The following is a 16,692-nucleotide window of genomic DNA, read 5'->3' as shown; positions in this document are numbered from 1 at the left end:
ATGTAGAGCTTCCCCCCTCTCACTTAGTATGGAATTCATCTGTTTTGGTAGATACATCTGTTAATCTATATGCCCTATCTCTTCAAAGCTTATATAAGTTTGTTAAACTGGCTTCTCTTAAAAAGAATCATTTTTATGTTGTTAATAGGCTGTATTATACGCCTAAGAAAATTGCAAGATTCGCCTTCTGCCCACCTCCCAAGTGTCCTAGATGTGATTTAGTTGAGGCGGACGATATACATATTTTTTTTTAATGTGTTCATTTAAGGGACTTTTGGTATAATGTGGAGCGTGCCCTGGAAGGCATTTTTAAATTCAAGCTGAATTTAAACCTAGCCCAAGTCATGTTTGGTCTGGACAATGACCTTACAAGCCAGCTTTCTGCCGTGCAAGTGGGCTTATTTCTTTGCTTGATTCTGATTGCCGTCAGGGAGATCTGTAAATTGTGGAAAGACCCTAGGCCTCCGCTGTACGAGAACTGGTTGGGTGCGACATTGGGCATGGCACGATTGGACCAGGGCCTGGTAGACAATAGTGATAAAAACATCTGGCCACCACTGATATCTTGGGGTACGGAAATGAGGCTGGTCTAAGGTCTCAATAGTCCAATGACTACACCAAGCCTCGCACAAAAGAAGCTGGCCTGGTTGGTCTAAAGCAAATGCAATAACATAGGCCCTGGACACCCAGGTCGGAATGGGCTTTTATTGTTAATCTTGCAGACGCTAATGGTGAAATGAGGACTAAAAAAAATGAATTGTGATTTAAAATTCAAATTTACCATTAAAGATTTGGTATTAGCTAGAACTAGTGCTTGTAAGATCCCTGGAATATAGGTTGCATTAGTAACAGGAAGTTGAACATTTGAAATTTTAGTTGCTTCTTCTGAAGAATTAAGGAAAGAAGAGCCAAAGAGTAGCGACATCAATGAACCAGAATCTTCCAGTCCTAGAGAGTGGAAAAGTTCAGAATGTCTTCTTCAGTCAGGGCTTGGGCAGACAGGGGTTTAGACTATGGAGAGGAAAAGAGATTTGAAATCTTTCTGCTATTACCCATATATAATATATTCATCATATTGCCTAAATCCCTGGCTGCATACTCAACATATTTGAAGAGTTCATTACTTTAGTATTTGGAGTCTGTCTCAACTCGCACTGCAACAGGCGCAACAGAGGAGATTGATCGCAAGTCATAGTCTAATTATTGTCAGCACTAATGTCAGTGCTCAATAACAAGGGTGTCTATTTACACATCCTCCTTCACCCTACTCATCAGCAGTACCTTCACTTTATGGTGAGTGGACCACACTCCCTGTTAAAAGCACTTCCTTTCCTGGTCACCACAGCTCCAAAGGTGTTTGCATAATAGCTAGCAGTGGTAGCTGCGTATTTGTGAAGGAATGACAGTAACGTCTTTCCCTACCTCGATGATTGGTTGATCAAGAGCAGCAGTAAGCTGCATTGTCCAGCACACACGGGCACAGTGGTGTTCCTTCCCCACAGCCTGGGTTTTTATCATACACGCTACTAAGTCCCTCTTTCAGCTTTTCAACTCCAACCCTTCCTAGGGTCAGAGTTGGACGCAATCAGGGGGGAAGCTTATCTCAATCAACAGAGGGTCACAGCCTTTCAGCACCTACTTCCTCTTTTTCAGCCCAGTCGTCAGCTGATAGTACGTGTACTGTCTTGTAAATAATGAATGACAGAACTGTTTTGGTTCCAGATGAACTCTGTAGACCTGTGACGTAAACATTGGAGGGTAATGAAGTGATTGCAGGTTTAGAACATTGAGTTCTTGTTTACAAGCTGAAGAATAAAGATAGGTATAACTACTCTCATTGTGTGGCATAGTCATTGGCGAGTACCCAGGCTGAGTAGGACGCTGCACCTGGCGAGGAGTAGGAGATAAATAACCCATAGATTGACAGCACTCTTTCAGAGAGTTTCCCATGGTCCAGCACACTGCTTGTGCATGCCACGTGTGTCGCAGTCAAAGTGCTGAACTGAAACGGGCACTTGTGGATTCTCAGCTCAACGCCAGCGTGTGAAAAGTGTGTGTGAACAAAGAAAGCATCATTTAAAATCTACACATCAGTGTTAGAGAATTGAATGAAAAGGCCGCAAACAAAGGTAGAGCACTACCATACAAATTAATGCAATATGTTATATGGAGTGATAATGCTAAAAGCAGATGCAACCAGGTCTTGAAAAACAGCATATTATGACAATCCTGTGCATGTTAAACTGTAGTCTGATGTGCTATGAAACAAAGATCAACCAGGTGGTTACGAAGAGACATTTATGAGCAAAGACAATTGAATATCATAACGTTATTTGCTTGTCAAATCTTTCAAATACGAAAAGACTTGTATACGTACCGGAACAACTAAAGAAAGTCATCAGACCACCCTTACTGTGGAGTGGCCCCAGAGAGAGGGCCGGGGTTTTGTGTGCGGAGCTGTCCATACATGAAGTAGTCCACTACCAAAAGCTGCTAAGTGCAGGCTCAGAACAACTCCATCAAAATAAGAGCTCCAATAGAGAGTAAGGGTGAGGCCAAAGCTCCTCCAACTGTCAAGGTTGACCCTTAAGCCAACACATCACAAGGTTGTAGAGATGGTTTGCATGAGAATGTTCACCAAGAAGCATTAGAGAGACCACTGTTGTCTACTATAGGTTGTACTTCTGCCGCTTTCTAAAAACTGGCATCTTCATTTGATGCTGCCAAAAACACAATATTGGCAATAGATGGAGTGCTTAGATAGACATTTGAGAATTTCATAGACTCAATCGATGAAACAGATGATAAAAAATGTATCAAGTTTCTGAAGAACATGGGTGGAGAATGTTTAAAACAGGCCATAAAAAAAATACCAAAAGATGGTGAAGTGCCATGCAATCACATCAGAGCAACCTTTAATATCAAGTTCAGTCCAAATGCCAAATGTAGATTATGAACAATACATCTTAAGTCAAGAACACCAGAGAACAATTGAAACCGTTGATGAATTTGTTGAAATACTGGATCCACTCATAAAGCACTGTAAGATCAATGATGAGGAAGCTATATTCCTCAGAGTGATAGATGGATGTCTGTCAGATTCTTCTCGATGACGAATGCTGAAGGGAACTCTGAGGTTAGAGCAAGTCCTCATGGCTGCCCGTGCTGAAGAGCGTGCTAATCAACAAGCGGCTGACATGGAGGCTTGAGGCTCCCAGAGAGCGTCAGTCATGAACCTGACAAGTAAGCCAAAGCATAAAGCTGAGGGACGTAAAATGATGTCGCCACAGAAAAAGAAAATGTGCTTCAGATGTAGAATATAATTTACACACAACAGTAGATTTCCCGCCATTGAACAGATATGCAATGGCTGTGGCAAAGTGAACCATTTTGTGATGGGTTACATGGTGAAGGGACAAGTAAGCGTGTCACAACATGAAGACAAAATGGCTGCCCGAGCATTGCATCAACGACGTTTGACGCACTCCCCCAAGGCCAAGCAGTCATACCAGCTGAACAAATCGACACCAAATGAAGTTGATCGTCATCAAAATCATCGTCCAAGAGTTCCTCAGTGTCTGTTTCAAGTGAAAGTGACACTAATAACTGTGCAATGTTGATGTTTACTTCATTAGGGCAAGAACCTATGGGACTAGTGGAATGTGAGAAAAAGCACAAACGAAAGAAAGATAGACATGAAAAAGCACCAAAGACCTACAAACATTGTACAAAGATTACCCTGAAGATAAATGGGTTTTTGAGACATTTCTATTATAAATAGTGGTGTGTCGATCAACATTATGCCTGAGGAAAAATATTAACACAAGTATATTCATGGGCGGTGTCAATACCTCTAAAAAGTCAAGGTTCATTTGTACCTACAATGAAGCACAAGAAAAAAGTGATGCAAGCACCTATTCATGTAATTCAAGGTACTGTCTGCTCAATTTCAACACTGCTTCTGATATGGTACTATCAATTAACAATAATGTGAATGCTCATCATGACATTATAAGTCAATTTCTTTAATTATTTAGTGGGTTAGGAAAGCTCAAGACTATGAAAGCACAGTTGCATATAAACGAGGATGTTCGAAGTATTGCCCAAAGACACACACAAATTGCATTTCACTTGCAAGAAGCTGTTGAAAGATAACTTAATTTGTTGCTCATACACGGTGGCTTGTGACCACACCAGAAGTGCAAATTTTTACCCCTTATCACCACCTTAACCAGTGCATAGAGCTCCAAGTTGTCTACCTGGAAACAGGTTCCATTGCTCAGAGAGCACTCCACGCATAGGATGTCAAAAGGGCTCTATTGTACTACATTGACAAGACCAAGCTATTCCGTCAATTGGACCATCTTTTTGTTTCATTTGCAAAGCCTCAGGGAGAACATCCCATCTCCAAGGAAGACATAGCTAGGTGGATAGTCAAATGTATTCAGACCTGCTATCATTAAGCAAAGAGTGTTTTATCCATTCCACTTAGGGTGCACTGCACCTGCAAAAAAGGAAATGACTGTGGCTCTTCTACGAAACATCCCACTATTGAATATTTGTAAGGCAGCGGCATGGTCAACACCATAAACCTTTACTGTTTGGCCATCTTATCCCATCAGCTGACCATGGTGGGCCAGATATGTTCAGGACCATGTTTCAGATATCTGCATCATCCGCACTCTAGCCACCTCTTCTGAAGGCACTGCCTTAACAGTCTATGCTAAGCACGTGTATCTACAGCCACACATGCTACAAACGGAAAATGCTACTTACCCTGTAAGCATCTCGTGGTAGCATGTAGTTCTGTACAATCGCATGTGCCTGCCCTCCTCTGAGGAAGCCTGTGTCTTTTACATATCTCTTGCTTTCTGTATTTCTTCACACATTGCCCTTGACGCACCTTAATTTAAGTTTACCCTCCATTTATACTCTACCCTTTGTGTGAAACACAATCTAACATGGAGTCAGTGCCCATGCGCAATGTACACTAAAAGGCGGAGTCACACCATATCTCGTGACTCGACAGACTTCCTCTAACAAAACAAGCATTGGCATAGCCAATAGGTCTCGCCGTTTGGAGTTTATACGTTTTTAGCCATGCAGCAGATTATCCTGATGCTACAACATCTATTACTTCGTGTGCACTGGTGATAGGCCATGCCCACACACACTCACGCACCCACCCTCCCCAAGGTGGGCTTCTGTGCTATTTAATGGAAATATGGTAAAGTTGTGTGCACGAGTGCCAGGTTAAAAAAAAAAAGGCGAAAGTGAGAGAGACTAGGGTTTGGGCATGGTGACAGAAGAGTGCACCCGAATACTGTCTTTCTGAGAGCAGGAATTGGGCATAGATGTCTGTGTGCAGAATAGGTTGGTGGGTGCAAGTGCTCGACGGAGACCCCATGTTTGCAGGGTCACTGCGTACATAAGGAGTGCACGGTTCTCGCAAGAGACATCCGGCACTGTTTGTCTCTGTGAGAGGAAAATGGGCGTTGTTAGCAGTGGTGTAGCCGGTGCAGTAGCACCAGGTCAGAGGTGCCCATTGCAACCCAATTGTACATGAAAACCGCTACTTCATGTTTGTGACAACATCACCCTATATGTGGAGCACATGCCCTGTGACTGCTTGTAAAAACACATTGGACACTGAACGAATGGATCAGCGGTTCAGTGAGATGAATGAAAACATTTTCACGCTCTGACGAAGTCAGAAGGAACGACATGTGTTGACTGTTTTTCTTGCATCTTTAACTAAGAATAAAGACAGAATATCGGACCTGGCTTTGTGGACTTTATTGTGTATTGTTTACATTGAACGTGAGCTCTTCCTCAACCGTAATTCAGAAACAACGTTTAGATGTTTTTTACATTAAAACGAGCAAATAGTTGGGCCGTTTTCTGTCCTTGCACCAGGACCCATGGCACCCTTGCCCCTTGTTGAGAGCTGCTGTGTGGCAAGGGTACTGATGTTCTTATGGATGAGTTTCCTAGTAGGAGAACAGCAGTTACCAATTTAATGTCTGGCCCAGACAGCCTACACCTGCCAAAGAACAAGATAACATTATTGCTAGTTAATCCAGGATTAATCTTATAGAAGTCATTTGTTTCGGGGCATCTGCATTCCTTTGCAGCACGTGTTTAGAGGTAATGTTACTGCAAAGCTGCCTTTTGGTGTGACCCTGTTTTGGCACCTCGACACAAGGTACACAGGTACAACAGCTTGTGGTCAATAAATGTATAGTTGCCAAGACAACATTTTGCAGTTATTGAAATTATCACGAGACCAACTGTGAATAATTGTAATAAGCCAGGGCTTTCTCAAGGCTGAAGGCGGGGTAGTTAGGTAATAGGAAGATAGGTATGTTAAGTGGGTGGTGGGTGGATAGGGAACGGGTCAGTTGGAACGTCATGAAGTTGAAAAGGAGTAAGAAGGTGCGAAGTTCAGAAGAAGAAGTAAGATAATGCGAAGAATACAAAGGATGAGGAGAAGGAAAGGTAGACACGAGTTGCGAGCGGAGAGAGGGGAGAGAGAGGAAAGACTATAAGACACGACCAGGATAAGTGGTTGATACAATGTGTGGGGGTGGTTCGTGGGTGACACATATTGAAGTCCGGGGTGTATAGGGGAATGTTGAAAGTGAGAGGGGAATTGTGAGTCAAATGACGGCAGAGAAGGGAAGGAAGAAAAGGTAAGTTGAAAGTGAAACAAGACGGAGGGCATTGCTGTGGGGAGGGGGAGGAAAAAAACGCGACACGCCCGCAGCAGGGGGCGAAACGGGGAGAGCGGCGATGAGGGAGAGTGAATAGTGTGAAGCAGCAGGGGCCTTTGAAGTGAAGCTAAGCTTCACTTCAAAGGTGTGGGAGGAGTGCGGCTCAGGCAGAGCGCACGCTGGGGGAAGCTTGTGGGGCGGAGCGGGAAGAGCTGCTGGGGAACAGATGGCTGGCGATTTGATGCTGTGCACACGCATTTTAGGTCAATGCGCTTGCGCATTGACCTAAAAGCGCACGGGCACAGCATCAAATCGCCAGTTAGTTAAAGTCTGTTTAAGCCCCTATAGTCTCGCTCCGCTCAATGCGCATGCGCATTGACAGATCGCGAGACCTAAACAACTGTCAAACGTCCAAGCTTAACAATAGATGGCAGGAGTGTGATAAGCATGTGAAGCTACAGCGCTACATGCTACGAAGATGCTTACAGGAAAAGAAGCTTTTACTTTCACAGAGAAATGTGAAATATTTTTGTTATTTCATGTTACACTTAGATATTAGTTTTTATATTGCAGAGTTTTTTGTTTTGCAATAAGAACACAAAAACACAATATGTTTACAGGATACATAATGGGTAACTATAATATGGTCTAATAGTGCCATTGATGTGTTCTGGTGACATAAACCATGAGACCAAAGGCCGAGTAATTTCTAATTGTCACCATAGCCATAGGCAATATTACACCATATTACACATGGTACCCATTATATATATTTTATATTGCATATTTATTTTGTAGAAGTTAGCTTGAAAAAGCTGTTTTCTTTCAGGTGAACCTAACAACGTGCACTGACTGGAGTTAGAATATGTAGGGTTTGTTTGAGCAATGGCGAGGATCAGTAGATTTAGGCAATTCTGTGGCAGCAGTGTTTACCATATAAATATGGATTTACCATATTTGTCACATACTTTGCAACATTTGAAGATTTCACTAGAAATGTTGTTCCTTGCACAAATGGATGAAAATAATACTGCCAGAGAACGTGCTGCATTATTTGCATTTTGGCCGCATAATTTACCGTGCTGCTTAATCCTGATAACTTTGACAATGCTAAAGCTGTGTATAGTGGTTTAGGGGCTGTCAGTGTGATGATAAAACCCGTATTTTTTTAGACAACCGTAAAATAGTTTCCATCTTTCATGATTCCCTTTGATGTACGGGATTTTATACCATTGCATTTCGTGCAATCAAAGGACAAAAATGCTAAAGTGCGTATATTTAATAGAGAATGCATTTCACCTGAATAATATATCTATACTTTAGAATTACAATATTGTAAACGTGTCTTCTCTTTTTTGTGCAGGTGAACGAAAATCTAATTATGTATGAACACATAATAAGCGAGCATATGGCATGGAGCGAAGAGGACTCCTTCTCGTTTACTGTTGCATCACCACCTGCATTTCTTGCTGCCCAAGTCTTTCAGATCACCATTTCTTATGACGCCATTGGACCTGAGAGACAAAGTCGACTTCAGGCAAATACAGGTAAGGCAGCATTGCACAGCTTCTTTTACATATATGGCGTGTCTCTAAAGTAGTATAGATTCTGAAATAGCATACTTACACTGTGTGTTTTCTCTTTTAGTTTACCTATGGTCTAGAAATTAGCAACAAATACTGAGTTAGTACATTGTATTTTACTTCAAGTCTCATTTTTGACTCTCCAAGCAACTTCAGCTATTGCCACAAACGTCTAACATTTCTAAATTTTATAATAAAATCTTCTTAGCTTTTCTAAATGTAATTGTTTTTGTAGGTGGGACTTTTTAACTGTGGGGCAAGAATCCCAAAAAACTTGACTGTTACCTTCCTTTCACTGTAAACAACAATGAATACTAATTAGATACAAAAGCATTTTTCGATAAACAGCAGCAGTGTGTCCAATCAGCAGTAAAGAGTAATCAAACAATGCTATCATGTGTCGGAGCATTATTGTGTAGCCCGTCCCACCCCTCCAGCCACATATCCGGCCCTGTGGAATCATTGTGAGTCAGACAGCGAGAGTCCATAGTGTGCAAGCCAAGGCTTCCATATCTTCCAAAACTTTTTGGGGCAGCCCCGTGCCTTGTATGTTGTCTTCTCACCTAGCATACACATGTCCATGCTCTTTCTCCACTCAACAAGAGATGGTCCCTCTGCTGCCCCCCATTTCCTGGCTACTTCCCGTTTTGCGATCATCAACCCCAGCTGCAGCAGGACCAACCCAGGGTTAGGGAGTTCAATATCTGTGGATATGCCCAACAGGACAAACAAGGGGGTAAGTGGGATCTCTGCCCCCAGGACACTCTCCATCTCCCCCATCAGAGTCATCCAATACATTTGAATCTCGGAGCACTCACAAACCTTATGATAAAATGTACCTTCCGACCCTAGACAACTCAAGCATGTGGGTGTTTCAGCCATTCCAATGCGGTGCAACCACGCTCTATCGTAATACGCCCTGTGTACATTTTAATCCACAACTATTAAGCGTAGACACCTGTGAAACATTTTCCATGAAGGAAGGCTACATTTCCACCTTGGGACTCATCAGAGAATATTACTCAGTCACAGTCTAGCTTCTCCTTGACAAGTTTTCCACCTACAGTGTGAAAAGGTTATTGAATGACAAATGCCTCCTATGTCTTTTTGTACTCTCTCTGGCAGTTGCACTGTGAGCAAATAGCCGTTTGTCGAGAGATGTCATTGATCACTCTGATAGATAGGGAAGCAGTTCATCTGTGGTATAGCTCTGGCCTGTTTTTTAGAAAATGCACTAACTGAAGAGAAGATCTTCCTGGTTTGTTTTTTTCAACCATCAAATGGGTCAACAGTGCAATGCCTCCAGTCAAATCTAATTGAGATCTACTATGAAACTTCTTAGAGTCCCCCCACTCCCCCCCACAAGCATTATATCCTCTACTTATACAACCTCATCCTAAAATTGAGAGGTTTCAGTCCTGGAGACAGTTCCTACTTCACACTCAGAAGCATAAAACCTGTCACTTGTAAACCTATAGGGTAAACATTGCTCCACCAGAAAGAGCAAAAAGAAAGAGGATTTTCTTTGTCTTCAAACAGCGAGATTCCACTTGTGATAGATCTGCAATAGAGCTGTAAATACGCTTAAGATTGTGGTCACATCAGCACAGTTACAGACATAGAACATTTGAGTAACTCTTCAATCTTGTTCCTCATCTCGTTGTTTGATGTCATTGGTTCTAGTTCTTTTGAAACTTACTTCATGTGACTGCCTCTGTCAAATCAGTAGACCTGGCAAGAGAAGAAATGTAGATCCCTTGGTTATGACCCTTTTTAAAGAATTAATTCTTTACATGATTATTGCAATCAGCTCTGCGAAGAATCCTCCCTCGTCATTACTATTCCACCTCCCTACAAGGTATGCAAATTAATAGATTTAGTCAGAAAAAGTCTATGGAATCTCATCCTCTACATTAGGAAAGCAGGTTTGATGGGTCTACTCAGCTGCTATGACTGGTTTCTGTGAGATTCTTTAGCTGCTCTAAATTGGCAGGTCTTTCACAGAATGACTAGTAATGGAATCAATGTATACTACCAGATCATCAGTATAGGAAAGGCTCTGAGTAGTTTATATGCTCACAGATATTACCTTGCTTTTCCATGAAGCGTGTACTGTTGAACATTACTTGAGTCTTAAGCCTGATGTGAGACAAAAAATCCTGGACCCTTCTTTTTTGACTTTCTAATATGCTTATAACGAAATAAAAAAAATAATAGTAAAGCAGACATCCACAAAAAATTCACACAGCAAAAAGACGTCACTCTGGTCTAGGGTGTCAAACTGACATGGAGGCAAATTCTGGACTGGACTGTAAAATATTCAGGACAAAGGGTCAAAATGCAGGACAAAAGCTCAGGCCAAAAGTTCAGTTTTACAGACAAATTGAAGGAGAGGCCCTACCCCACTATTTTATTAATGCATTTATTTTCTATTTTCTACATTCTACTATATATTCACTATGGTCTTTATGTGATTGCCTCTAGGTGTGCTACATTGAGGTGGCACTTTATGTCCCCCCCCCCTGCTCCCGGCCCTACCATCTTTAGCTATGCCGACCACTGTAGACTTTTTTGTTAACCTCTCACCATCAGGTAACTACACATAAAATAATGCACATCTTAACTGAAAAATAAATAAAAGTTAAACTAATCAGTAGAAAATGTTATATTGTATGTCATGAAACCTATATTGGTTAATGCACACTTATACAGATGTATAAGTGTGCAATCAGAGGTCCACAGAATGTAATCCTGTTTGGTGTAGTCGGGAAAAGTGACTTGTGTATTTTTTAGTGCTAGGAGATCCCTGAAAGCACTGTGAATGTTTAAATAATTATTTTAAATGAGCAGTGCACACAGTATAATATAGGCTGCCACTAAATGCATATATAAATGTAGGTTAAAAATAAAAAGTGCTTCTAAATTATATATTCCAGTAACATACAGATTTTACCTAGTGCCATGAGTGTCGATTCACCAAAATACCAGGGGTAGCGGAAGTGACATCACATGCCCTTTGAACTCAGTGATATCACAGGAAGTAACATCATATTGCCTTTAATGTCTTCCCGGCAGTGATGCCATGTGACTTTTGATCCTGGTGATCTCACAGGAAGTACATCACTAAAGATATAAATTCTATAATTAGTGCAACATTAATAAAATGGGTATGCAATTCATACCTTTATCATATCATCCCTTGTCTCTTCCGTTACTATTGTTTTGATATTTCCCATCATATCTCCCTCTTATTCTCTCAGTTTTCCTTTAGGCAAGGTATTTGGTGGGTACGAGCGAGCAAGATTGCACCAAAGATCTGCAGGCTATCAATGCAAGCTCGTACAGTGCCATTTACAAATGTTGTCAATTATAATGATTTTGTGCATATCAGTATGTCACTAACCCGTTTTTCCAGATACGGGTCTAGCCACTCTCAATTTATTTCCTGCCAAGCTGCCATCTATTAGAAAATTTGATTATTTTTTTAGCCATATTATAACAATAAAATATAGCATCAAAAACAAAACTGGAAGCATTAATTCTCTAAAGCCCTTGAGTGTGTGTTTAGATTGCAAAAACAATATATATTCTTGCATAACACAAATAATTAGAAAGATAAACTAAGTGCTGTGAAAAGCTCTCACAATTAACTTTTAAGTTATAAATGTTGGCATTCCGATCGTTATAGATCATGACAGATTCAGACATATGTAAGAGGGGCTACAGTCATAGACAATGAACATGTGCAGAGATCTTCACTCACAGAGAGGAAAGGCTATGTATGCAACATACTGCGCCATCTGTAGTGATACAGTGATCCCTTGATGCATAACACTTTGTAAATCTTAAACCGGCCATCCGTGAAGGATGTCACAATAGATCTCAAAGCCTCAGCCAACGTCATCAAATATTCTCAAAAGCCTGTGTTGCTGGCCGTTGTTAGAGATGCAGGACTGGTAAAAGAGAACAGTTTGTTCTCTACACTACATGGTCCCTTTAAGACAATAGGAGGGTGGAGTCCTGAGGTGATGAGCATTTAGTGAGAGAGGCCTGCATCAGAAATCAAGAGGCTAAAATTGACATTACTCCATTAAAAGGCCAACACAGCTGCACTTTTCTTCACCAACACCTGTAATAGACTCCATTTGTTTCTCGGTGCACTCAAATCGACAGGGCTACTGCTTAGAACTCACTGCAACCCCACCAAATATCCAACCTCGCAGACACATCCTCTCCCCAGAACACCAGCGCCTCCTTTAGGAGGAAGTAGAGGCTCTCGATTTGCAAGGGAGCCCTAGATCCTGTGGACCAAATCAACATGGCAAAGGAGTGTACTCTCTATACTTGGTTATCCCCAAGAAGAACTGATCACTGCAGCCTATACTCGACCTCAGGCCCCGCAATGATCGTATCCTGTTGGAGTACTTCCACATGGTAACGCTCCAGGATGTCACCCCTCTACTACAGCACGGTGACTTCATTACCGCACTCGACCTGAAAGATGCCTACTTTCACCTCAATTTCACAATTTGGCTCGTGAAGTCGTAGAGTTTGGCTACCTCAGTCTGACACCTGAGTGTATGACCATCCTCAAGGAGGCACATAGACCTACAACGCAGGTTTGCCATTTGGCCAAATGGATATGATTTGTTCCCCGTTGTGTCCCTGAGCACATCGACCATTTCAAACTAGCAGTCCAAGGCATAGGGCCTAATTCATATCTTGATGGTATGTATGTATGTATGTATACCCGTCACAAAAGGGACGGAGTATACATACCGCCATGGTAATGGTCCGTTCTCCAAATTTAAAAGTGGGTGGATCTTAGGTTTATTCACGAGGAAGTCTAAACCATCTACACCATGAATAAGCCTCTCTGACAGCTCTATGGAGAAAGGGCTGCCAGAGGCAGACCTCCAATTCCAGCCACCTAATTAAGAGGTCTGTTTTCACTGCTTGTTACTGCCAGGAAAACCCTGGCGGTAAAGGGCAGTGAAAACTGCTTAATGCCCCCCTCGACATAAGAGAGGACTTCCATAGCAAGGGTAGCATTTTATTTTTTATTTTCAAAAATAAAATCCCACTTTTTGAAAAAAAATAGAAAAACGTTTGGTGCAGGGCTCCGTTAAGTTGATGGAGTCCTGCACCAAACTGTAAACCGCATTGACAGGAACCGCCATAGCATCCTCCCTCTAGCCACTGCTTAGGGGAGAACTGTTTTACAGTCTATGAAGAGCTTGTGTATCTACAGCTACATATGCCATGTACGGAAAATGTTAATAACCATGTAAAAATCTGTTTGAGAATCTGGTGCTGTAGAATCATATGTGCCCACCCTTTCTCCCTGGAAGCCTCGGGTTGTAGCAGATGGATCTTTGCATGGTCATCTTTTGTTTCTCTCTTCTCCATTTCCTTTTCACCCACTGCATGGGAAAAACAATCTAACAATGGATCTGATGCCCATGCATATTACCAGTAATAGGAGCTGTGACTGCCTTGTGATTCAAAAGACTTCTTCAAAGAAAGCAAGTTGCACACGTCCGAGCCCAACACTAGATGGCAGGAGTATGCAGAGCATGTTAATCTACAGCACTATATGCCACAAGCAGATGTTACTAACTAATATACATTTTTTTTCACTGAAAAGACTAAAGGATAATATAGTTAGGTGAAATGTTCAATAAAAACGTAACGTTTTAAACTAAAAAAACACACATAAATTCTCCGGTTATAGTTATCTCAAGTAACTATAACTCACACCCCATTAATGCATAGTTTTCTCATCAATCATTTAATTGCAAATGTTGCATTAATATTAGCATTGATTTCATGTAAGAGGTCATGAGTGATATAATATGTGGGGTAATTAGCAGGCGGTCATCCCTCGAGGCCAAATTCAACAATAAGGTGGATGGAGCCCCCTCCCCCTCCCGAGCCTAAAGAGGCCTATGGGAAACCATCCCTGAGGCCATATCATATTTAAAAGTGGAGGGGACGATGCAGCACACTTCCCGGAGCCTTCAAAAGCCCTGGGCATTCCATTCCCCCCCAGGGCCCTACCTTATCTAAAAGCTGAGGGGGCACTATGTACCCTGCCCGAGCCATCCCGACCCGGGAACCCAATTCCTTGGGGCTCCTCTTTATAATAGGTGGGTGCCCTGGAGTTCACCCGGGTAACACACGTTCCACACATTGGAAGCTGCGAGGGAAACATGTTAGGGGCATGGTGCGAGAGCCTCCCGCCCAGAGGGAGCAACAGTTTTCTGTGCGCTCCCTTTGGGCGGGAGCATATGTGTTTTGTTTCCCTGCCTGCAGGAGTGTGGATAGTCATATGGAACATAAGTCTGCTGCCTCCCGGCTGGAGCATTTTTATAGCCCCCACCAGGTGGAAGCAGACTTCTATGTTTGCGCGTGATTGGCTGAAAATTTAGAAAGGCTCCCACCAGACTGGAGCAAACATAAGTTTCCCTGCCTTTGCTAGTGTGGGTAGAGAAACTATTGTGGCCTAGGATTGGCCTCCCCAAGACAGTCACTGCGCCGGCCCCGGAGGATGGGGTCCAGGGCCTTTAAATGCTCAGGGAGGTGGGGGGCATGTGCCCCTCTTCCCTTTTACTGAGTCTGACGGCCCTGGCAGACAGGGTCCCTGCGGCCTCTTTAAGGCTTGGGGAGGGGGGCGATGCGGCCCTCCTCCCGTTTATTTACATTACGGCCTTGAGGGATGGTTTCTCCAGGGCTTTACTAAGCTCAGGGAAGGGGGCTGTGCACCCACTCCCTTCATTAATTACTCAGCCGCAGGGGATGGGGTACTCGGGCCTTTTTAGGCTCATGGGAGGGGGGGGGTTGTGGCTGCCCTTCTATTTTTAAATCATGCTGGCCTGCAGGGATGGGGTTCCCAAAGCTTAATTATGCTCTGGTAGGGAGGCTGGACCAAGATCTAGCTTTCTGTCAAATTTGATGTAAATCCATTTAGCCGTTCGAGCTGTAGCTATGGAAAATTGAATGGGGAAATGCGTTTTGGGACCCCTTTTTTTTCTCTGCTCTCAAGTTACGGATCATGCTAAAACTTTCCATGCGCAAACTAGCCAAAAAGTGGCACTTTTTTTTATACGTTTCGTGTAGATCCATCAAACGGTGCCAGAGATATTAGCAACAGGATTGGGCGTTTCCTATGAAAACCTGATCCTAACTAGAACTACCCAGTGGCGCCTGCTACTGGGTAAAATGTAATTACATAGTTATAGTTACGATGGTGCTTCCAGAGGAAAAGCATTTTTTTGATTGCTTAGAACATCTGAAATTTTGATACTGTTTGACGAATTTTCAAGGAACTTCCAAAAAAAGTCTCACCCAACTCAGCTCTTTCTTGGAAAGTTTCGTGGTGATCTGTCAAACTTAGGCAGAAAAAATGTGCGGGTCCCAAAACACGTTTTCCCCATTCATTTTTTCATAGGAAAGTTGAACAGGGATACCACAAAAACTGCTTAACAGAATTGCACCAAATTTGACAGAAAGCTAGATCTTGGCCCAGAAAGCGAGCTTGTTGTGATTTGTGTAAATCCGTTCAGTAGTTTTGGAGCAATTAAGGCTCAAAGAAATAGTATGTTTAATGCTGTGGAGGATCCGCGGAGCCGAGAGATATCCTAAGGAGATCTGATTGGCCGCCACCACATCAACAACAATGTGGTGGCAGTCTCCTTAGGACTTGGGATTCAGTCCCAACTCATGGAGGAAAAAAGGAAAAAAAGATAAAAGGGGCAAGGTAGGGATTCCCTCCCACCTAGGCTTGATGGGGGGTCCTAGAGGGAAATGGCTGGATATTCACAGTGGATCCAGGAGTTTGTGGCAAAATAAAATAAAATACACTGGTGCCCGTGCTTTAAAAATATTAACCTCTGAGGTGGGTCAGGCCCGGTGAGGGAGAGGTGGGGGCGTGGCACAAACCATTTTAAAGTGGAGAGTGCATGCAGCACCCCTCTCGGAGGTCTGGTGATCCCATCCCCAAGGAATACACATAAATTAAAGGTAAGGGGGTGCGCGTCCCCCTCCCTGAGGCTCACTGAGGCCTGGGGATGCCATCCCCCATTGCTGATTATAAATTAAAGTAGAGTTGGCACGTAGGCCCTAGGGTATCCATCCCCTGGAATCAGTCATGTATATTTAATGGGAAAGGGAGTGTGCGCATTAAAGACCTAAGGACCCCATCCTCCTAGGGCGATACATACATTTAATGGGGAAGGGGGTGCAGGCCCCCTCCCCGAGACTTGAAAGGCTCCAGGGATAGCCCACTCCTGGGGCACTGTTTCGCTGCCCACAAGAGCGCAGGCAGGGAAACTTGCTTGCTCCCATCTGGCGGTCTCTGCAGCAGCCATTTATTACCCTGCTTGCACCCTTACAAG

General features: G+C 42.9%; 1 protein-coding gene across 1 annotated transcript in view; it reads left to right on the top strand.

Annotated features, from left to right (window-relative positions):
- The window catches only part of LOC144818040 (chondroitin sulfate proteoglycan 4-like), a 538,246-nt gene that overhangs the window by 393,281 nt on the left and 128,273 nt on the right, over positions 1 to 16,692 (top strand). The window contains exon 9 of the mRNA XM_078675076.1: positions 8,077 to 8,260. Coding sequence (XP_078531202.1) covers positions 8,077 to 8,260 — 184 coding nt within the window. The remainder of the gene's footprint in view (positions 1 to 8,076; positions 8,261 to 16,692) is intronic.

Source organism: Lissotriton helveticus, chromosome 2_1, assembly GCF_964261635.1.
Source record: "Lissotriton helveticus chromosome 2_1, aLisHel1.1, whole genome shotgun sequence".
Lineage (NCBI taxonomy): Eukaryota > Metazoa > Chordata > Amphibia > Caudata > Salamandridae > Lissotriton > Lissotriton helveticus.
This window is presented reverse-complemented; position numbering and strand designations above follow the sequence as displayed.